This window comes from Amblyomma mixtum, chromosome 3, assembly GCF_055824585.1.
Source record: "Amblyomma mixtum isolate Tamu chromosome 3, ASM5582458v1, whole genome shotgun sequence".
In the NCBI taxonomy this organism is placed as follows: Eukaryota; Metazoa; Arthropoda; class Arachnida; order Ixodida; family Ixodidae; genus Amblyomma; species Amblyomma mixtum.
Genome location: NC_143014.1, coordinates 292,760,345 through 292,783,479, shown reverse-complemented (window position 1 = coordinate 292,783,479; position 23,135 = coordinate 292,760,345). Strand labels below are relative to the sequence as shown.

The 23,135-nt window shown below is 45.6% G+C and overlaps 1 protein-coding gene across 3 annotated transcripts in view; it reads left to right on the top strand.

Moving 5' to 3' along the window:
* Window positions 1-23,135, top strand: part of LOC149355172 (uncharacterized) — a 437,737-nt gene that overhangs the window by 109,738 nt on the left and 304,864 nt on the right. For 2 of the 3 annotated variants that reach the window (XR_016291475.1, XR_016291476.1), the window contains exon 12: window positions 667-851. Coding sequence is in view for 1 of the 3 variants with exons in the window: in XM_089583676.1 (XP_089439802.1) it covers window positions 667-782 (116 nt within the window). In the remaining 2 variants the exon portion in view is untranslated. Of the gene's footprint in view, window positions 1-666; window positions 21,481-23,135 lie in introns of those variants that run through there. The other variant, XM_089583676.1, reaches the window with a different exon arrangement.

The window sequence follows — 23,135 nt, the reverse complement described above, 5'->3', positions numbered from 1 at the left end:
ATGCATATTAATTCTGCTGTTCCCTTTGCCTAACACATTTGACTTTCGTGAAAATCTCCATCTGTACACGAAGATTTTGACCCCTTTAATACAGCATGCATTTTTCAGGTCACGTGGTAAAATCCGAACCAAAAAGAAGGAACTCAGCTCTGATGCTTTAGTCAAACTGCGCAGCTGTTTGAGCTCTTAATTTATCACTAGCAACTTTGCTCTTACGTCACTTTGAAGAGTAGGTGATGATGTGGAGGACTTGGTACTGCAACTTGCCTCTCACCTTCCAATTTTGGGCTGCCGGGACCCAGACCTGTCTCCTATACTTCCAATGTGCACTTTCTGTGAGTTTGCGCCCTCCACATTGAAGATGATTTCACGCGCTGCCAAGGATGCCTTGCCTGCTGCCTTTTCTGTCTGTCAAGTGGTGCTTAGTGAGGATCAATCAGGCTCTTGCATAACCCGTAACTAGCTCAGCTATTCTATGCATGAAACAAAGACCCAGTGCCATGCAGAATGTCTCATGTCTACCATCTAGATGAAGACCTGAAATCATTTACTGTTTAGTTTTTTCACACATATAATGTTAAAACGCTATTACAGTGGGAAATACATGGTAATAGTATCTGTTGTCTCCTCAGCTCTGTAATTTGACTCGATCTTGTTTATTTTCAGCTGTAGCCGGCGGTCCCTGCTGTTCCTGCAGCCACCGCTGCCGGTTCCTGCGGCCAGTCGGTGGTTTTTTGACGATTTCTGCAGCTTGGGATTGTGCACCCATTGCCCTGCTGTAGTTGGCCGCGGCGCCTGCCCTCATTGTGAAAACACTCGGTTTGTCCGGCCTACGGCGCTGGGAGACTCAGGTGGGCCGTTTCATCACCCTCCCGCGCGCGGTCGCGTTCCTCGCTGGCTCCCTTTTCTGGGGCGCTGGCATTTTTTGGCCGCGTTTTTCGTGACGCTCGGTCTCTGGGCCTCGCACTGAGGCTTAGCCCTAGCAAGGCATAGGACCGGCCCTCCCTGGGCCCTTGGTGTTTACAATTCTCCAACGAATTTTTTGTTTAGAAAAAGGACACTCTATGTGTCGATGGATCTGTACAAACAGGCCTGGGGTGCGGCCTGATCTCGGTTAATAGAACTGACAACGCACTTCCTCACCAGAGCAGGATTTGGCCACCCTGGTGTAGTACTTGGCCGCAACCTTCTATGAACAACCCAGTTAACTCTCGGCCCTCAGTCTCCAGCGGCTGCGGAGCAACTGACCAGGGCGGCGGTCAGACCTGTGATGCAGCGGAGGGTGCTAAGAATCATTGGCTTCGGACAGGCCGCCATTGGAAATGGAACCTAGCAACGTTTAATGCAAGAACCTTATCCAGTGAGGCTAGTTTAGCAGTGCTGTTGGAGGAATGTACCCCTGTTGGCTTGAGGTGATCTCTGTGCATGAGCACTAAGAAGCTTTAAATGCAGCAGTTAACACACAAAATATTATGTTATTTAAGTTTAAAGAACCGCTTGGTAAGATACAGTGCTTGAACACGGCACCAGCAAAGGTTGAACATCGTGGTTATGGAGCAAGGGAAAGCGGTAGAGGAAGGGCGATGTGTGGCTCCAAGGGCATGCGGAAGCGCACACTTGGCTCAGGCTTTACTTGCTGCTTGTTCTAGCGATGGTCTGTGGGAGCGACTTATAATAGCGCTGCCTCTCCTCTTTGGTTGTTCCATGTAAGCTCCTGAAGTGGGGATTGGTGGCTGGTATGTACTACCCCGGTTGCCCTGAGGTGGTCTCTGTGCTTGAGCACAAGGAAGCTTTAAATACAGCAGTTAACACATAGAACATAGCCTTAATTTAGAGCCTATTAAATCCTTCATTGCCTTTTGGAGAGAACAGGCAAAGGTAGTGAAAACAAAAGATGACTAGTTAGAAAAGGCAATTTGGATCACCGGCAGGATATTCTCAAGGGCGCACGCACTAGGTCAGCGATTTTGGATAAAGCTTAAGAGTTCAGAAGTCACCATATCCCTTACGCTGCTACAAACAAGAAAGACCTCATGCTTTATCTACATTTCGGGGCTCTTGAAGCGCAGTTTTTTCAGCCCTGTGTACCTTTAATAGCTATTTGTTATTAACAGCGTGAATATCATCAGAAAGATGTAGAAGAGATGATGAATCTTGGCAGTTTTTTTTAAAGCAACAAGCGTTCCTTGGCAAAAATTTGAGGCGTCAATGCAAGATAAAGTAACCAGTGAAAAACAGACTGCCAAACATGCATATACATCCAACGGTTTTAGCAACTGACACAGTCTGACATATTTGAAGCTGCTTATAGGGCGGGAATAAAACCATGAATGGAAAAAAAAAACAAATAGCTGCCTGTAGACTGGGATTAATGTAACTTGCCTAGATAAAATTTACTACCACCGGCATATGAAACAGCACCGGCTTGCAAATGTGCAACTGAAGAGTTGTGCCAGAAAGAGCAGCCAGTTTGTAACTCGAAGGCAGCAATAACTGCAGATAATTGTGAAACACTTTTCATCAACGCATGGTTGTGTAGCGATGTCTTGCATCTAGGCACGCATCAAGGGGAAGGGAGCAGCAAGGTGGCAAGGAAAAAAGGCTGGCCTGAATTTTGGTGCACATATATGGACCAAGTGCACCTTACTGGAGTGATCCGCTCATTCAGCATGGGATGGCGCATAGAGCTCGGATCTTGCAGCTTGCCACAGTGGAGCAGCATGCTTCCCTTACAAGTGGCACAGCTTCGATCCCTCTAAGCTGATGGAATTCTAGAACCACTTTAGTTGCCCGTTGTGCAGCCCCGCTGCTTGTGAGGCTTCATTGCTAGCGTGTCGCATCCTTGAAATACACTGCGAACGTCTTTCCTATTTTGAAGCATCTGTGCTTCTGCGCTCCTGACAGTGCGCATGTAGTAGAATGTTTAACCGAACTGCAAAAATTTTTGTAGCTACGTAGATTTGTTTTTGAAGAACATGAGCATTCCCGATTTTTTGACCAAATCAGTTTGCTGTGATGCGAATGGGCTTAGCAGGTTTTTTTGGGAGGCCGTTATAATTCATCCTTTGGATGACTGGGATGACTTTTCTGGTCCTTCTAAGTCCGCATTAAAGAGTTCTCTCTAAATTATTGCTATAGGTCATGTTAGTTTATTTTAGTCTTCTGTCCACACATTAGGTTCATTTTCTAAGGCTCATTTGTCATTTTCTATGACCACATTACAAGTTTCATACTTTATGCTGCCTTGTCAAACATACATTTCTGTGCGCATCATTTTTCTTTACGTGCTGCCCAGTCAAGTCTACATATATATAATTTAGTTTGGAAAGATCGCACACAGTTTTGAAATTACTGATGACGACAGTGTTTGCTTATTTTTTTCATACTGAGGAGACATTGGATTTGATTGAATATCCGAACCCAACTTTTTGTTTTTTCATTTAGTACTTGATTCATACTTGAAAATATCTGGAGCTGCCGTAGTGGCTCAGTGGTTATGGCGCACAGCTGATGACCCAAATGACACGGGTTGGATTGCAGCTACGGTGGTCACGTTTCTATGGAGGCGAAATGCTACAGGCCTATGTACTGTGCGATGTTAGTGCATTCTTTTTAAGAAATCCATGTGGTTGAAATTATCTGGAGCCCTCCACTGCAGCATCCCTCACAGCCTGAGTTGCTTTGGGGCGTCGTGCAGATCGTGCTCATGTCCTAGGTGGCAGTATTAAAATAAATAAAAACTGCAACCATTAAACTTCAACATTGCACCAGCATAATAGACCTTAGTTCTAATATTCCTGGCTACACCTAACTTGCGGGCTAATTGTGCCACGCCAGTGACTTTTATAAACTTATATGCATTTTAAAAGCTGCCTGAAAACCTCCTATGCACTCTTAAAACATTGTGCACTGTAAGTGCCAAAAAGCTTCACGAAGATGTTGACGCACCAAAGCATCTGCACTGGATGTAGTCAGTGATTTCTTAGAGTCGTTAATAAGAGGTACAAACTGAAGGTGGTAGATGCCTACACGCCTACATCCAGTCATGATGACCAGACCCTAGAAAGCTGCTATGGAGACGTGGAATCAGAAGCAAGCAGAGTAAAAACACAGTGCACTGTACTAATATGCAGCTTCAATGCCAATATAAGCAAGATGCAGACTGGAGACCAGGCAGTGGGCAACTATGGCGTGGGCTCTAGAAATAGTAGGGTTCGGAGAGAGGAATAATCAATGGATCTTGAATACCTTCTTCCCCAAGCGAGAGAACAGGAAGTGGACATGGGAGAGCCATAATGGTGGTCCTTTCATTGTGCAGGATGTGGAGGTCCTCGGAAAGTTGCGTTGTAGCGACTACAGGATGGTAAGGTCTCAAATTAGTCTGGACTTGAAGAGAGTACAGAAGGAACTAGTGAGGCTGAAGTCCATGAATGAGTTAGCAGTAACAGGGCAAGTAGTGGAATGCAGGATCTCACTTCAGAACAGATAATCAGCTTCAACTGGGGACAGCAACCTTAATGTTCAAGCAATGAACGATAATCTCGCAACTGTTATTGCTGAGTGTGTAGTAGAAGTAGGCAATGGGATGGTTTGACAGGGTACCAGCAATCTCTCTCAGGAGATGAAAGATCTGATTAAGAAATGCCAAAGCATGAAAGCATCTAACATCACAGACAGAGTAGAACTTGCCGAATTACCAAAATTTATAAGCGCAAGGTAACCAACATGAGTAAGTTTATTAGGAAGAGAATCAAGTATGCTCTAAAGAAGGGAAGTAGCCTAAAAGTGGTGACGAAACTAGGCATGGGCAAAAATCAGATGTATTGGTTACGAGACAAAGAGGGCAATGTTATTAGCAATGTGGTTAAGATGGTTAAAGCAGCCGGAGGGTTCTACAGAAGTCTATATAGTAGCCAATACAATCAGGATATTAGAGAGGCAGTAGCGCACAGCAATGGGTCATCCCACATGTAACGAATGAAGGGGTAAAGAAGGCCTTAGGAGTAGTGCAAAGGGGGAAAGCAGCTGGTGAGGATCAGTTAACTGCAGATCTTTTGAAGTATGGTGGGGAGATTGTGGTAGGAAAACTAGCCACCCTGTATGTGAAATGCCTTATGACCTCCAGTGTACAAGAATCTTGGAAAAATGCTAACATCATCTTGATCTATAAAATAGGAGATCAGCTTACTGTCCGTTGACTGTAAGGTACTGACTAAAGTATTCGCAACCAGAGTTAAGGCAACCTTAGACTTCAATCAACCGAATGATCAGGCAGGCTTTCATAAAGGCTACTTGACAACTTACTGTGTTCACACTATCAATTAGGTGATAGAGCAATGGGTAGAATATAAGCAACCCTTGCATACGGCCTTCATAGATTATGAGAAAGCTGTTTACTGAATTGAAATGTCATCAGCAGTGTAGACATTGTAGAATCAGGGTGTAGAAAAGCCCTATTTAAAAATACTGGTAGATGTCTATAATGGCTGCAAAGCTACTATAGTACTCCATGAAGTCAGCTACAAAATTTCATTAAGGAAGGGTTTACGCAGGGAGACAATTTCACCAATGATATTCACCACCTTTTTACGGAAGGTATTCAGAGGCCTAGACTGGGAACAGTTATGGAAAAGAGGTAATGAAGAATAGCTTAGTAATCTGTGATTCGCTGATGACATTGCTTGATGAGTTGCTCCGGAGATTAACTGCAAAGCATCATCAATTACTTAGACAGGCAGAGCAGAACGGTGGCTCTAAAAATTAATATGCACAAAATCAAAGTAATGTTGAGCTATCTTGGAAGGGAACAGCAGCTCACATTTGGTAACGAAATGCTGGAAGTAGTAAGGGAATACGTCTACTTATGATGATCCAGATCATGAGAGGGAAATAACTAGAAGAATAAAACTGGGGTGGAGTGTATATGGCTGGCCTACTCGGTTCATGAATGGCAGTACACAACAGCAGTATAATACTGGTACTCACTTATGAGGCAGATATGTGGAGGCTAAGAAAAGCTATGGAAAGAAAAATGATGGGTGTAACATTAAGATACAGGAAGTGGGCAGAGTGGGTCAGGGAACAAACATAGGTTAATGACATCCTAGTTGAAATCAAGAGGAAGAAATGGGCTTGGGCAGGGCATGTAATGTGAAGACAAGATAACTGATGGTGGTTAAGGGTAACAGACTGGATTCCAAGAGAAGGCAAGTGGAGCAGGGGGTAGCAGGAAGTCTGTTAGGTGGATGAGATTGAGAAGTTTGTGCGGATAGGAGAGCAGCAGCTGGCATAGGACAGGGTTAATTTGAGAGATATGGAAGAGGTCTTTGCCCTGTTGTGGGCGTAGTCAGACTGGTGATGATTATGATGAATGTAGCCATTCTGTGTGAGTGTGGGAAAAACTTCATTTGCTCACGAGGGTATTTGGTGTTTTGTCCAGTGGGTGGGTTCCTTAGTCCAGGCCCCCAGCGGCCACGACTGCAGTGCATACCCTTTTGACCAACTTGTCTGGGTCGTCCAGGTCTTCCCTGGATGGCACGGCCTGCCACTGCTCCAGTGCAGGATTTTTTATATGTGGGGCTGCTGTGCATTTCGGACAGCCCTATGTTGTGTGGTATATTGTTGGTCTGTCTCTGTACCAAGGACTTGCGTCTTAGTATATGGCACAGGACAGGGTTAATTTGAGAGCTCAAACTTATGCGCAGCTGCTAGTGAGTGCAGCGGCTGTAGATGGCGAGTGCAGCCAGTAAGAAATGCCCTATTTTGAGGTTGCAAAATGTACTGCTCCATAGTGAAGCAGTAATGTGTGCTTATTTATGTGTAGCATTAGGCCTTGTCTCTTCGATGTGCTTTCAAGTTAATGAGTGTATTTCAGATGTTTGCTCACTGAGAGCATTCGCGTATCTTACTTCATCAACCAAAAAATATCCAAACCAAAACTGTAAACCAAAACTTTCCAAACCAAAATTGTAAAACCAGAACTATCCAGGGCATGTCGTATGTCTGCTTGCTCAGGCTGTGTTGTATCCGTTAAGGTATTTTTTGGGTGAGAGAGTGGTCTCTGTACTTCAGCAGAGATGATAGGCACGAATCTGAGCACTCGTTTCTCGGTGGAAGCACCCATTCTTGTCCAGGTTTGCTCAAGTCACTTGCTAAGTTAGTCTTTTGTTGTACTGCCAAACATCTCTGACAGGATCAAGATTTAAAAATGCACCTTGAGATCTAGCCTCACTTTTCATTGACTGCAGTCGTGTTTCTTGACAATGTATAGACGTGATCATTCTTGTCTAGAGCTCTTGAGTTGTGAGCTGCTGAGCTGATAAAGTGCAACCAATGCGCCTATGCCTATTCTGTTCAGTGTCTATTCAGCTGTGCTTGAGCGCAAGTATTATTAGTGAAAGTCAGTACCTCCTTTAGAATTTCACTTTATTTCCTCTGCACAGCACTGCTCGAGCGTTGTAAACAAGTGTGACTGGGTCTGTACACTGGCAAGAAAGTCATAAATAAATTGGAAATCTGTCCTCTAAGTAATGTCCTTCAGTGCTAAATTTCTTGCATCATTTTTTACTTGGCTCTGCAGGGCAATTCAGCAAATGATGTCAGTCTCTGTGCCGCCTTTAGTGATGAGTATGCTTTTGCTTGAAGGAATTCTGTGGTAGTTCAAGCGTCTTGACCTTTTTTTTATAAGATTTTTGGTAGCTGCCAGAGCCCGTTCTCTATGAGTGGCAGTTTGTACGGCCCCGTTTCCAGATTACGTGGTGTCAATCTCGACATAATGCAAAGGAATATGAGGAGGGAAGTAGAAAGAGAGAGAGTGGGTGCAACACACCACACTGATTTGTCCAAGCATGTAACACCATGGACACATTATGAGATCCCACCAGATGTCATGCTACTGCTCCACCATCCCCTCTCCTTCTGCTTGCCTGTCACTTTGGATGCCTGCCTGATATGGATAGTGGCACAAAAGCTCCAAATATCCCATACCTTGTCCCGAGTTAATGGGTACCATCAGCTTTTCACATCCCTCTTGTCGTTGAAATTCGCATTACCAAAATTTAAGCATCCGGTGAATTGTTTTGTTCTCTTTCTTCGCCATTGTAATCCATGGTCATAGCTCGACCATTAAGTCAACGTGGTTGGGAAGAAACAAAAGAAGCCAATATTTATTTACTTACATCACATGTCTTAAATGCCTTTGCAGGCTTTGTGTATGGAAGAGGAAGGTAGGAACGCATGACATGAAGAAAAATAATGATAGACGACAATTAACAACAGACAACACAGTAGATGTTACATATTTCTAAAAAAGACTTCGGTTTGCAAATAAAATAATCACTGCCACCGCGGCGGCTCAGCGGCTATGGTGCTCGGCTGCTGACCCAAAAGACGCGGGTTCGATCCCGGCCGCGGTGGCTAGAATTTCTTTGGAGGAGAAATTCTAGAGGCCCGTGTGCTGTGCGATGTCAGTGCACGTTAAAGAACCCCAGGTGGTCGAAATTTCCGGAGCCCTCCACTATGGCGTCTCTCATAGCCTTAGTCGCTTTGGGACGTTAAACCCCATAAACCAAACCAAAATAATCACTGATGTGAATGGAGACAATGATATTGGGCAGTTGGTCCCATTGAGAAGAGCTAAAACTAGCAGTACAGGAAAAATTTCACTAACTACTAATGGCAAAAGATGCGAGAGGCTTGTATGAAGCTACGGGAAGAATAGATTTCACTTTGGACAACTACAACTCACTTCGTGCGATTACTTTCAGGACTCAAACCGTACTCTATGCGCAAACTGCGTTGTATCCATCCTCACAGAGTACCATTATTGCACACTGTAATCTATCCCATGCTTCGTTGAAATATAAGCCTATGAATCTGCGTTTTAGGCCTAGGAGGTCATTGGGGTGCTGAGAGTGGTGGAGGTTGAGATCCTGTAACCAACTGGGAGCTCAGTAGGAGAGCGCGGATTCTTGAGGCAGATGCTGTTGACTGTTGGCTTTAATCCCTTGTATGAGGTGTGTCCTTCTCAGGAATCACTGAGCACTGGAAACCAGAAGGCACTGAATTTCCTAAAAAGACCTCTCGCAACACTTTGTTGTGAAGTGGGCAGATGAGCCTTAATAGAGATTTTGGGCTTATACATGAGAAGGAATCTTGCATTCAGAAGTCTTAACAACTGTGCCCATGGCACCGGTGGGCGACCTTACACCCGTAACAGATGTTGACAGTGCCATTTCATTCTACCAGTTCGAAAAAATCACATTATTCAAAGTCAAATATTGCAGAATTCTTATTATTCTTGTTTGATGTCATTCTTTGTTACTCTAGTCAGTCCTGACATGACAATCAATAACGCATCAAATTTCTGAAGTTCAATATTGTCACTCGGCCTCCAAGATACCAAGTCAAAATGGAGGAGTCAAGCGTCTCTCTCCTGCAGCAATCACTGACGTTCAATATGGCTGCTCGGGCTCCCCGAGATTCAAGCCAGACGCTTTAAATATGGCTGCTTGGCCTCACAGAACTTCAAGCTACAGTGAGCGCAAGCGTCTCCCTTCCAAATGTACGACGTAGAACTCTATGACACAGTAGGAATCAACTGCGCAGTTATGCAAATAGCACCACACTCTATTTTCTTCTGCAATGAATGCGATAATTCCTCTTCCTGTGAGGAGTAAAACACTCTCCGTCATCGTTTTGTGAAAAGCTTGATCACACAATCCCATTTGCGGTTTGTTTCTGTTGTTACCACATACGACGCATTTATGGTGCAGGTAAATCTTCGTCCAAGTCATGCTCGAAAATCTCATCGAAACTATCACTTTTACTTGTCTGTAATATCACTACCAAAATGTGATGACACTGAAGTGGATGAGATAAGGCTCACAACTTCAGCTTCCACTGGGCAACTTTGTGGATTGGGCCCGGGCCACTTTGAAATGACGCAGAAGAGCTAAAATTAGCAGTACAGGAAAAATTTCACTAACTACTAATGGCAAAACATGCGAGAGGCTTGTAGGAAGCTACGGGAAGAATTGATTCCACTTTGGACAGCTGACTTCGTGCGATTACTTTCAGGGCTCAAACCGTACTCTATGCGCAAACTGCGTTGTATCCATCCTTATAGAGTACCATTCTTGCACACTGTAATCTATCCCATGCTTCGTTGAAATATAAGCCTATGAATCTGCGTTTTAGGCCTAGGAGGTCATTGGGGTGCTGAGAGTGGTGGAGGTTGAGATCCTGTATCCGACTGGGGGCTTAGTAGGAGAGCGCGGATTCTTGAGGCAGATGCTGCTGACTGTTGGCTTTAGTCTCTTGTATGAGGTGTGTCCTTCTCAGGAATCACTGAGCACTGCAAACCAGAAGGCACAGAATTTCTTAAAAAGACCTCTCGCAACACTTTGTGAAGTGGGCAGATGAGCCTCAGTAGAGATTTGGGGCTCAGACATAACAAGGAATCATGCATTCACAAGTCTTAACGACTGTTCCCATGGGACCGGTCGGCGACCTTACACCCGTAACAGATGTAGACAGTGCCATTTCTTTCTACCAGTTCCAAAAAATCACATTATTCAAAGACAAATATTGTAGAATTCTTGTTATTCTTGTTTGAGGTCATTCTTTGTTACTCTAGTCAGTCCTGACATGGCAATAAAACGCATCAAATTTCTCAAGTTCAATATGTCCACTCGGCCTCCCAGATACCAAGTCAGAATGGAGGGGTCAAGCGTCTCCCTCCTTCAACAATCACTGACGTTCAATATGACTGCTCGGGCTCCCCGAGATTCAAGCCAGTCGCTTTAAATATGGCTGCTTATCCTCCCAGAACTTCAAGTTACAGTGAGGGCAAGCGTCTCTCTTCCAAGGATCCGGCGTAGAACTCTATGACGCGTAGGGCTCAACTGTGCAGTTATGCAAATAGCACAACACTCTATTTTGCTTCTGCAATGAATGCGATAATTCCTCTTCCTGTGAGGAGTGAATACACTTTCCATTGTCCCTTTGAGAAAAGCTTGATCGCACAATAGAATTTGTTGTTTCCTTCAGTTGCTACTATATATGACGCATTTATTGTGAATCTTCTTCAAAGGCATACCCTAAAATCCCGTCGAAGCAGTTCCTTTTACTTGTCTATAATGTCACCACCGGGATGTGATGACAATATTGTGGGTGAAGTAAAACTCACAACTATAGCATCCGCTGGACACTCGAGGACCTGCGACTTTTACACCAGCGGCCTGGGCCACTTTGAAGCGATGCAGAAAAGCTAAAATTGGCAGTACAAGAAAAATTTCACAAAATTTTAAGCAGCGTGTGCATCGGACACACACACCTAACACACAACTTTCTAGTGACAAAAACAAGACAACCACCTGTGTGGAACAGCTAAGGAAAATATATTTTGCAGTATTTTACTTTGAACACCCTCCCCTTCCACCCCAATTCATTTTAGGAGATAATCCGCTTGTAGATATTTCATCTGTTTTTCGTTTGTTCAAGATCGCTAATCAAATCATATCATCACAAAAAACTATAACCTGAAAATTCTTACCCTGTGCTTTGACGCATTTCTCGATGCCCCTCATCCATTTTGTCATGGCTGAGCAGAAAGCTGAGGCCTTTCTTCGATTTGTTGAGTGGATAGCATGCTCGTCTCGCACTCCGAAGACAGGGGTTCGATTCCCGAGCTCGACCAATTTCCTACTCGGTTTTATTTATTTATATGGCCTGACTAGAAAATTTAATTAGGCTAATTGGTAATTAAGCACTTAACTAAGGTCAGTCCCATCTTCACACTTCAGACAATTGCTTACAGTGGGTGTAGCGGACGGGGAAGAGGAACGAAGATAAGGCGGCACGAGGGGAGCGGTGGCGCGCGCAATCAGGCGTTCCCGCGCATTGGCTCTTGCTCACCTCCAGTGTCGTCACATCAGAGCTGGACAGAGCGGCCTTTCAGCGCTCGTTCGTATCGTGTGTTTGTAGATTGTTTCCTCGGAGTCCTTATCTGGACAAGGACTTTTCCTGAGGACACCCAGTGTTTGAAGGAAATCATAAGGGTTTTGTGCATGATGGTGTGAGTTGCTTACGCACAATAAAACCAAATGAAATACAATACATTTGGCTGCTTTGATGCATGCCGTTCTAGGTGGTGGTAGACAAGTATATATTATTTGAAATGCACTTCACTAGATTATACAAATGGCATAAAACAGAGGTTACTGTTTGCTGCCTTTCTTGGACTATGAAGTCACTTGGGCACAAATCCACATTCCACACCGTATGGCCACCGAGTGGTCTGGACGAAGGGGCCTGATTGAGCCTATCCGAAGGCTGCGTGCTACGTGCGACCTCTTCGCCAGCCAGCGGGGTGGTCGGAGAATTTTCGCAGTGCTAGTAGCCGTAGAAACAATATAAGCGTGGTAATTGGGCCTGTGAAAAGCTGTCTTTTGCATAGTCCAACATCTGTATGACAGAGTACAAGGGCTGCAGGTTCTTCAAGATGATGTACAGTTCACTGGTCAGAGTGATGGCAGGTTGGAGTTGGAAGGGAAATGCAGGAAAATGTCGTCGTTGAGCACAAGCTTAGCACAGGAGACGCTGTGGTTTCCTCTAAAGTACAATTCCTTGCTTGCTTCATGATCGGGAGCATGTTGCCTATGTACACTGCCGCAGCATCGACCGTGGCTCTTGCGAAAACATTTTTTTTTGTGGCGCAGAACGTCAGCCAGATGCTAGTACTGTGCTAGGTGCTTCTTTCGGAATTCACGACGCTGACCTCTTTCCTGCTGGCTGGAGCCTAGAAGTAGGTTACCAAGTGTGCACTTGTGAGGTACAGTAGGCGTGGAGTCTTTTGCGTGGAGATTCGTCAAATAGTAGTGTATCTGCTTCCATCAATAACGTTGAGATGCGGAGTTTACCACCCAAGTTCAATATCACTTCACTAGTCACTCAGCAACCGTGGCATCTCCCGGCACAAGGGCTTTTCCACTATGGTCTCGCTTCGGTCCAGCACGATTTTTCTTCATTATACTGGTGCATGTCGGTATTGCACGTGCAGAGTGCTTTGTTATAACTGTCAGAAATGTACAGTTGTTGCTTGACTTGAACGTGTGAGTGGTGTGCTCTCGCCCCTTGGGGAGCATTAAAGGCGCGAGGAGTGATGCAGAAATGCAGACGAGATTCATAGAATGTGTATATAGACTGAAATCCCAAGAAACCGCAAACTGAAGGCTGCACATGCTGCTTTCACCGCAACGTTTTGGGTGTGGGGTTTTCAAACGAGCTCGAATGCACCTGATCGTAGGGACATTCTGGGATATAGTGAGCTGTAACCTTGCAGGCATTTGATGTGTGGGCGCACTCAGGTGGACGTGACCGTGACCAGAAAGAAGAGAGTTGTTGTAGAGTGGTCCTGACGTTGGCCGAAATGTTCCGCCCACCACACACATGTTGCTTCCGATGGAAGATGCTGAATGGAAAGGGAAATGACGCCCAAACAGCTCCTTGCCACTGGTAGCCAGGCAGAGCCACTGCAGTATCTCCAAATTTTAAAAGTCCGTTTTTGACAAGTGCTGCACAGGGATCGTCCACCAGCGATGCACGGATCAGGTTCTGCAACCAACCGCACACGGCGTTTGGGCGCAGCGCCATCCTGGTATTTGTCCAAACAGTTCTTCTCGGCTTCACGTCGTTCATAATTTTTTTTTCTGAACCTGCTAGAAAGGATATTGGAACTCTACGAGCCGGTGGAGTTTTTTCAGAGGTGTATAGAGTGTCTCTGGGTTACAGCTGTGTTGCAGCGTCCCTGAAATCGTCAATCCCCGCCATGGTCGCTCCCCTGGAAGGAGCTTGCCTGCTCCTGATGGCACTGCTAGTATGAAGCGCTGACGTACTTGCCGATGCAGAGCCTTCGAGGCGCATCGTCTGCATCTTGGATAGGGCGGTAATCCTTGTAATTTTCTATATCTTCCTTGTGCACATGCTGCGATTTCAAGCGTGATTCGCTGTACTTTTTTGCGGGGACGTCTCTACGCCCGGCGATGGGCAGCTATATTTTTGTGCGCAAAATTCTCGTTCATAGGCTCTATTTGCATACAATGGTCTGCAAACAGTGTGTTGAGGAGCAGTAAAGCAGGCGACACATGTGTGAAAATTAGTATGTGGAGCGGGTTGCCGCGAGAGGTTCACCGGCACACAGAAATCAGGGAGATACGGAACGGCAAGCACCTATGCTCTGCTTTTGCTTCAATCTCCGGCCACAGCCTGTATCACAGCTCGAAAGTGCCGGAGTGTCTGAGCCCTGCTGGTCTTGGTGTACTATATCGTTGCTAGAAGTGGCCAAGATGCGCAAGCGCTAAAAAAAAACGGCAATGGCTGATATCTTTATCAATGTTTCCATCTTGCTGAAAACGGCGGTTGTCCGAGAATATCCTCGAAACGGCGTTCCAATTTCTCTGCTTGATGCGCAATGTAGCGCTCTGGGAGTCTGGAGCTTGCTAGCTGCTTGCAAACCGCCAAAGGAATGCAGCTTGCCGGCACCCCGTTCAAGTGAGAGCATACAATAAGAAACGCGCCGGTGCAGCCATCGGTACACCAAAGAGTAAGAGGTCATCTGCATAAGATGTGTGAAGTTTTGAGATGCTCTCAGGGACGGGCTGTGTCTGTAGGAAAGAGGGTTAAAGATGTCACGTCGATGGGAGCACTTGGGGTGCGGTCCTTGTTCTTGGGGTCAAGGTCGAACCAGTAGATCTTTGTTTCAATGCAAACAGCCTTCTGGTCTATACGTTCTGGACCGTCCACATCATCATGACTTCAAATTGCTCTCTGTAAAAATACCGGGTCGTTTTTTTTGGGGATTCTGTGATTTCAAGGTGCGCACGCGTAATGCAGGCACAAAGAAAAGGGCGATATTAGCATGCGACGTGCCTTGCGCAAATGAGCTATGGTCTCTGAGATGCCCATAGCAAGGATATTTATTTCCTGGCATAATGCCCTCACGCCTTGTTGACGCTCTTCAGGCGTATCCAGATGAGCCTCAATGGAGATTTGGGGCTTAGACATGAGAAGGAATCATGCATTCAGAAGTCTTAACAACTGTGCCCATGGGACCGGTGGGCGACCTTACACCCGTAACAGATGTTGACAGTGCCATTTCTTTCTACCAGTTCGAAAAAATCACATTCAAAGTCAAATAGTGTAGAATTCTTATTATTCTTGTTTGACGTCATTCTTTGTTACTGTAGTCAGTCCTGACATGACAATCAATAACGCATCAAATTTCTGAAGTTCAATATATCCACTCGGCCTCCAAGATACCAAGTCAAAATGGAGGAGTCAAGCGTCTCTCTCCTGCAGCAATCACTGACGTTCAATATGGCTGCTCGGGCTCCCCGAGATTCAGGCCAGACGCTTTAAATATGCCTGCTTGGCCTCACAGAACTTCAAGCTACAGTGAGCGCAAGCGTCTCCCTTCCAAATGTACGACGTAGAACTCTATGACACAGTAGGAATCAACTGCGCAGTTATGCAAATAGCACCACATTCTATTTTGCTTCTGCAATGAATGCGATAATTCCTCTTCCTGTGAGGAGTAAAAACACTTTCCGTCATCGTTTTGTGAAGAGCTTGATCACACAATCCCATTTGCGGTTTGTTTCTGTTGTTACCACATACGACGCATTTATGGTGCAGGTAAATCTTCATCCAAGTCATGCTCGAAAATCTCATCGAAACTATCACTTTTACTTGTCTGTAATGTCACTATCGAAATGTGATGACACTGAAGTGGATGAGATAAGGCTCACAACTTCAGCTTCCACTGGGCAACTTTGAGGATTGGGCCCGGGCCACTTTGAAATGACGCAGAAGAGCTAAAATTAGCAGTACAGGAAAAATTTCACTAACTACTAATGGCAAAACATGCGAGAGGCTTGTAGGAAGCTACGGGAAGAATTGATTCCACTTTGGACAACTGACTTCGTGCGATTACTTTCAGGGCTCAAACCGTACTCTATGCGCAAACTGCGTTGTATCCATCCTTATAGAGTACTATTCTTGCACACTGTAATTTATCCCATGCTTGCTTGATATATAAGCCTATGAATCTGCGTTTTAGGCCTAGGAGGTCATTGGGGTGCTGAGAGTGGTGGAGGTTGAGATCCTGTATCCGACTGGGGGCTTAGTAGGAGAGCGCGGATTCTTGAGGCAGATGCTGCTGACTGTTGGCTTTAGTCCCTTGTATGAAGTGTGTCCTTCTCAGGAATCACTGAGCACTGCAAACCAGAAGGCACAGAATTTCTTAAAAAGACCTCTCGCAACACTTAGTGAAGTGGGCAGATGAGCCTCAGTAGAGATTTGGGGCTCAGACATAACAAGGAATCATGCATTCACAAGTCGTTAAGACTGTTCCCATGGGACCGGTGGGTGACCTTACATCCGTAACAGATGTAGACAGTGCCATTTCTTTCTACCAGTTCCAAAAAATCACATTATTCAAAGTCAAATATTGTAGAATTCTTATTATTATTGTTTGAGGTCATTCTTTGTTACTCTAGTTAGTCCTGACATTGCAATCAAACGCATCAAATTTCTCAAGTTCAATATAGCCACTCGGCCTTCCAGATACCAAGTCAAAATGGAGGGGTCAAGCGACTCCCTCCTGCAACAATCACTGACGTTCAATATGGCTGCTCGGGCTCCCCGAGATTCAAGCCAGTCGCTTTAAATATGGCTGGTTATCCTCCAAGAACTTCAAGTTACAGTGAGGGCAAGCGTCTCTCTTCCAAGGATCCGGCGTAGTACTCTATGATGCGTAGGGCTCGACTGCGCAGTTATGCAAATAGCACAACACTCTATTTTGCTTCTGCAATGAATGCGATAATTCCTCTTCCTGTGAGGAGTGAATACACTTTCCATTGTCCCTTTGAGAAAAGCTTGATCGCACAATAGAATTTGCTGTTTCCTTCAGTTGCTACTATATATGACGCATTTATTGTGAATCTTCTTCAAAGGCATACCCTAAAATCCCGTCGAAGCAGTTCCTTTTACTTGTCTATAATGTCACCACCGGGATGTGATGACAATATTGTGGGTGAAGTAAAACTCACAACTATAGCATCCGCTGGACACTCCAGGACCTGCGACTTTTACAGCAGCGGCCTGGGCCACTTTGAAGCGATGCAGAAAAGCTAAAATTGGCAGTACAAGAAAAATTTCACAAAATTTTAAGCAGCGTGTGCATCGGACACACACACCTAACACACAACTTTCTAGTGACAAAAACAAGACAACCACCTGTGTGGAACAGCTAAGGAAAATATATTTTGCAGTATTTTACATTGAACACCCTCCCCTTCCACCCCAATTCACTTTTAGGAGATAATCTGCTTGTAGATATTTCATCTGTTTTCCGTTTGTTCAAGATCGCTAAACAAATTATATTCTCAAAAAAAACTATAACCTGAAAATTCTTACCCTGTGCTTTTACGCATTTCTTGATGCACCTCATCCATTTTCTCATGGCTGATCAGAAAGCTGAGGCCTTTATTTGATTTGTTGGGCTCCTCGGAGTCCTTATCTGGACAAGGACTTTTCCTGAGGACATCCAGTGTTTGAAATAAATCATAAGGGTTTTTTGCATGATGGTGTGAGTTGCTTATGTACCATAAAACCAAATGAAATACAATACATTTGGCTGCTTTGATGCATGCCGTTCTAAGTGGTGGTAGACAAGTATATATTATTTGAAACGCACTTCACTAGATATACAAATGGCATAAAACAGAGGTTACTGTTTGCTGCCTTTCTTCGAATGCGAACTCACTTGGCGCCAATATCATAAAAAAAACTATAACCTGAAAATACTTACCCTGTGCTTTGACGCATTTCTTGATGCACCTCATCCATTTTCTCATGGCTGAGCAGAAAGCTGAGGCCTTTCTTTGATTTGTTGAGTGGATAGCATGCTCGTCTCGCACTCCGAAGACAGGGGTTCGATTCGCGAGATCGACCAATTTCGTACTCGATTTTATTTATTTATATGGCCTGACTAGAAAAGTTAATTAGGCTAATTGGGTAATTAAGCACTTAACTAAGGTCAGCCCCATCTTCACACTTCAGACAATTGCTTACAGTGGGTGTAGCAGACGGGGAAGAGGAACGAAGAGAAGGCGGCACGAGGGGAGCGGTGGCGCGCGCAATCAGGCGTTCCCGAGCATTGGCTCTTACTCACCTCCGGTGTCGTCACATCAGAGCTGGACAGAGCGGCCTTTCAGCGCTCGTTCGTATCGTGTGTTTGTAGATTGTCTCCTCGGAGTCCTTATCTGGACAATTACTTTTCCTGAGGACACCCAGTGTTTGAAAGAAATCATAAGGGTTTTGTGCATGATGGTGTGAGTTTCTTACGCACCGTAAAACCAAATGAAATACAATACATTTGGCTGCTTTGATGCATGCCGTTCTAGGTGGTGGTAGACAAGTATATATTATTTGAAATGCACTTCACTAGATTATACAAATGGCATAAAACAGAGGTTACTGTTTGCTGCCTTTCCTGGACTATAAAGTCACTTGGGCACAAATCCACATTCCAAACCGTATAGCCACCGAGTGGTCTGGACGAAGGGGCCTGATCGAGCCTATTCGAAGGCTGCGTGGTGCGCACGACCTCTTCGCCAGCCAGCGGGGTGATCGGAGAATTTTCGCAGTGCTAGTAGCCGTAGAAACATTATAAGCGTGGTAATTGGGCCTGTGAAAAGCTGTTTTTTGCATAGTCCAACATCTGTATGACAGAGTACAAGGGCTGCAGGTTCTTCAGGATGATGTACAGTTCACTGGTCAGAGTGATGGCAGGTTGGAGTTGGAATTGAAATGCAGGAAAATGTCGTCGTTCAGCACAAGCTTAGCACAGGAGACGCTGTGGTTTCCTCTAAAGTACAATTCCTTGCTTGCTTCATGATCGGGAGCATGTTGCCTATGTACACTGCCGCAGCATCGACCGTGGCTCTTGCGAAAGCATTTTTTTTGTGGCGCAGAACGTCAGCCAGATGCTAGTACTGTGCTAGGTGCTTCTTTCGGAAGTCACGACGCTGACCTCTTTCCTGCTGGCTGGAGTCTAGAAGTAGGTTTCCAAGTGTGCATTTGTGAGGTACATTAGGCGTGGAGTCTTTTGCGTGGAGATTCGTCAAGTAGTAGTGTATCTGTTTCCATCAATAACGTTGAGATGCGGAGTTTACCAACCAAGTTCAATATCACTTCACTAACCACTCAGCAACCGTGGCATATCCTGGCACAAGGGCTTTACCACTATGGTCTCGCTTCGGTCCAGCACGATTTTTCTTCATTATACTTGTGCATGTCGGTATTGCATGTGCAGAGTGCTTTGTTATGACTGTCAGAAATGTACAGTTCTTTCTTGAATGGAACGGGTGAGTGGTGTGTTCTCGCCCCTTGGGGAGCATTAAAGGCGCCAGGAGTGAAGCAGAAATGCAGACGAGAATCATAGATTGTGTATATAGACTGAAATCCCAAGAAACCGCAAACCGAAGGCTGCACATGCTGCTTTCACCGCAACGTTTTGGGTGTGGGGTTTTCAAACGAGCTCGAATGCACCTGATGGTAGGGACATTCCGGGATATAGTTTGCTGTAATCTTGCAGGCATTTGATGTGTGGGCGCACTCAGGTGGACGTGACCATGACCAGAAAGAAGAGAGTTGTTGTAGAGTGGTCCTGACGTTGGCCGAAATGTTCCGCCCACCACACACATGTTGCTTCCGATGGAAAATGCTGAATGGAAAGGGAAATGACGCCCGTACAGCTCCTCGCCACTGGTAGCCAGGCAGAGCCACTGCAGTATCTCCAAATTTTAAAAGTCCGTTTTTGACAAGTGCTGCACAGGGATCGTCCACCGGCGATGCGCGGATCAGGTGTATTCTGCAACCAACCGCACACGGCGTTTGGGCGCAGCGCCATCCTGGCATTTGTCCAAACAGTTCTTCTCGGCTTCACGTCGTTCATAATTTTTGTTTCTAAACCTGCTAGAAAGGATATTGGAACTCTAAGAGCCGGTGGAGTTTTTTCAGAGGTGGGTATAGTGTCTCTGGGTTACGGCTATGTTGCAGCGTCCCTGAAATCGTCAATCCCCGCCATGGTCGCTCCCCGGGAAGGAGCGTGCCTTCTCCTGATGGCACTGCTAGTATGAAGCGCTGACGTACTTGCCGAAGCAGAGCTCAGTGCCTCTTGGCATGCCTTCGAGGCGCATCGTCTGCATCTTGGATAGGGCGGTAATCCTTGTAATTTTCTATATCTTCCTTGTGCACATGCTGTGATTTCAAGCGTGATTCGCTGTACTTTTTTGCGGGGACGTCTCTACGCCCGGCGCAGGGCAGCTATATTTTTGTGCGCAAAATTCTCGTTCATAGGCTCTATTTGCATACAATGGTCGGCAAACAGTGTGTTGAGGAGCAGTAAAGCAGGCGACACATGTGCGAAAATTAGTATGTGGAGCGGGTTGCCGCGAGAGGTTCACCGGCACACAGAAATCAGGGAGATACGGAACGGCAAGCACCTATGCTCTGCTTTTGCTTTAATCTCCGGCCACAGCCTGTATCACAGCTCGAAATTGCCGGAGTGTCTGAGCCCTGCTGGTCTTGGTGTACTATATCGTTGCTAGAAGTGCCCAAGATGCGCAAGCGCTAAAAAAAAACGGCAATGGCTGATATCTTTATCAATGTTTCCATCTTGCTAAAAACGGCGGTTGTCCGAGAATATCCTCGAAACGGCGTTCCAATTTTTCTGCTTGATGCGCAATGTAGCGCTCTGGGAGTCTGGAGCTTGCTAGCTGCTTGCAAACCCCCAAAGGAATGCAGCTTGACGGCACCCCGTTCAAGTGACAGCATACAATAAGAAACGCGCCGGTGCAACCATCGGTACACCAAAGAGTAAGAGGTCATCTGCATAAGATGTGTGAAGTTTTGAGATGCTCTCAGGGACGGGCTGTGTCTGTAGGAAAGAGGGTTAAAGATGTCACGTCGATGGGAGCACTTCCGGTGCGGTCCTTGTTCTTGCGGTCAAGGTCGAACCAGTAGATGTTTGTTTTAATGCAAACAGCCTTCTGGTCTATACGTTCTGGACCGTCCACGTCATCATGACTTCAAATTGCTCTCTGAAAAAATACCGTGTCGTTTTTTTGGGGATTCTGTGATTTAAAGGTGCGCACGCGTAATGCAGGCAGAAAGAAAAGGGCGATATTAGCATGCGACGTGCCTTGCGCAAATGAGCTATGGTCTCTGAGATGCCCATAGCAAGGATATTTATTTCTTGGCATAATGCCCTCACGCCTTGTCGACGCTCTTCAGGTGCATCCATTAATACTGCAGCCAAACGTGAAATAAACACACGACCAGCAGTAGCGTTCGAAAAATCCGTTTTGACCCCCCTTGCTCCCCATTTCGGAAGTCCCCACTGGGGTCCGCACGAACGTCAAGCTTATACACATTTAAACTCTGTGGTACCGCCTCTGTTCCATCGACAGCGGCGTCCATCCACTTCCAAAGGCTGCATCCTCTCCAGACTGCCCGTGGTCAAGCGAACGCGTCAGCGTTCGTGAAATACAGGTCGAAGGAACGCGGCGTCCGTGTCTGCCAAATGACGCTAGCAGGGAGCACCGGATGTAGCTTGGAGAGAAACGCGTGTAGTGTCCGCCTTATAGAGTTCTTAGCAGGTTTCTTACCACTTCTTCCTTACAGTTACCCACGAAATCCACTGCGAAAATTTGGCGTGGTGGTGGTGGGAGCCATTCCGAGGTTGAAAAGAGTGGGTGCTAGAATTTTGATTTGTACCATGTAGGGAGAAAATCATCGGAGACAGAATCTTGGCAAACGAAGCTGGCCGTGTGGTCGCGCAGAAATGCAGTAGTCAGGCAACAGTACATATTTGTCCACAGACAGTAGAGGTGAGGATGTTTAGGACAGGATCGTCTCACAACCATGTTACTCGCCTCTAGGCAAGTACGTGAGAGGAGGCAACGTTTCTCGAGCACATAATACTGTACAGCAGCTACCGCAGGTCTTTGACCCAATAAGTACTACCCAGAGGATATTACATAGATGATAAATAGGACTCTTTTTTTAGTGAGCCGTGTAGTGACACAAAGCCTGCCGCCTGCCTGCCACTTGACGTGGCACTCATGAGAACGCATATTAAGAGTTCTCTAAAGGAATCCAAGGCTACAGTAGAAATATCTTGCAACAACAGTGCACTAATAAATGAGAGAGGCTAACAAATACATGCAATTTGTTCACTGGGCTCTGCGGCAAACCGACAACCGGACTATTGAGATGTTGCTGTACCGTAGACTGTCGCACGCTCTCTCACTCCTTCGTTGCTGCGCGTCGGAGGCATTCACTCGGGAGTCGTGAGGGAGCGCTCACAATGGTTACAAGCTTTGCCCCGGCCTGCTGTTCGGCTTTATTTGGTTGCTTGCTTGGGAACGGAGCCTACGCCTTCAATTCCCATCACAGTGGGCTTGAAGGAAGAGATGAAGGGCCACAAATGGACTTCTACTCACTACAGCCCCAATTTTCTTTTATGAGATAATCCACTTGTAGCAATTTACTCTCTTCTGTTTGTTTAAGGTCGCTAAAGAAGCTATATTATCACAAAAAACTATAAACTCTAAAAATTCTTACTTTCTGCATGGACGCAATTCTTGATGCACCTCATCCATTTTCTCAGGGCCGAGCAGAAGGCTTGGGGTCTTTATTTAATTTGGTTGGCTCCTCTGAGTCCTTTTCCAGAGAAGGACTTCTCCTGAGGACACCCAAATTTCGAAAGAATTCATACCTTGTGTTTTGCGCACGATGGTCTGAATTACTTATGCTCCATAAAACCCAACACGGTAGCAGCGTACAATACAATATGTTTAGCTATCTTGATGCACACTGCTCTAGGTGATGATAGACAAGTATATATTATTTGGAGCGCACTTGACTATATATAAAAATGGCACAAAACAGTGGGCACTGTTTCATGGCTTTATTGGACTGCAATCTGACTTGCCGCCAAATCCACATTCCAAACCGGATGGCCACCCACTAGTCTGGACGAAGGGGCCTGATCTTGTCTCTCTGAAGGC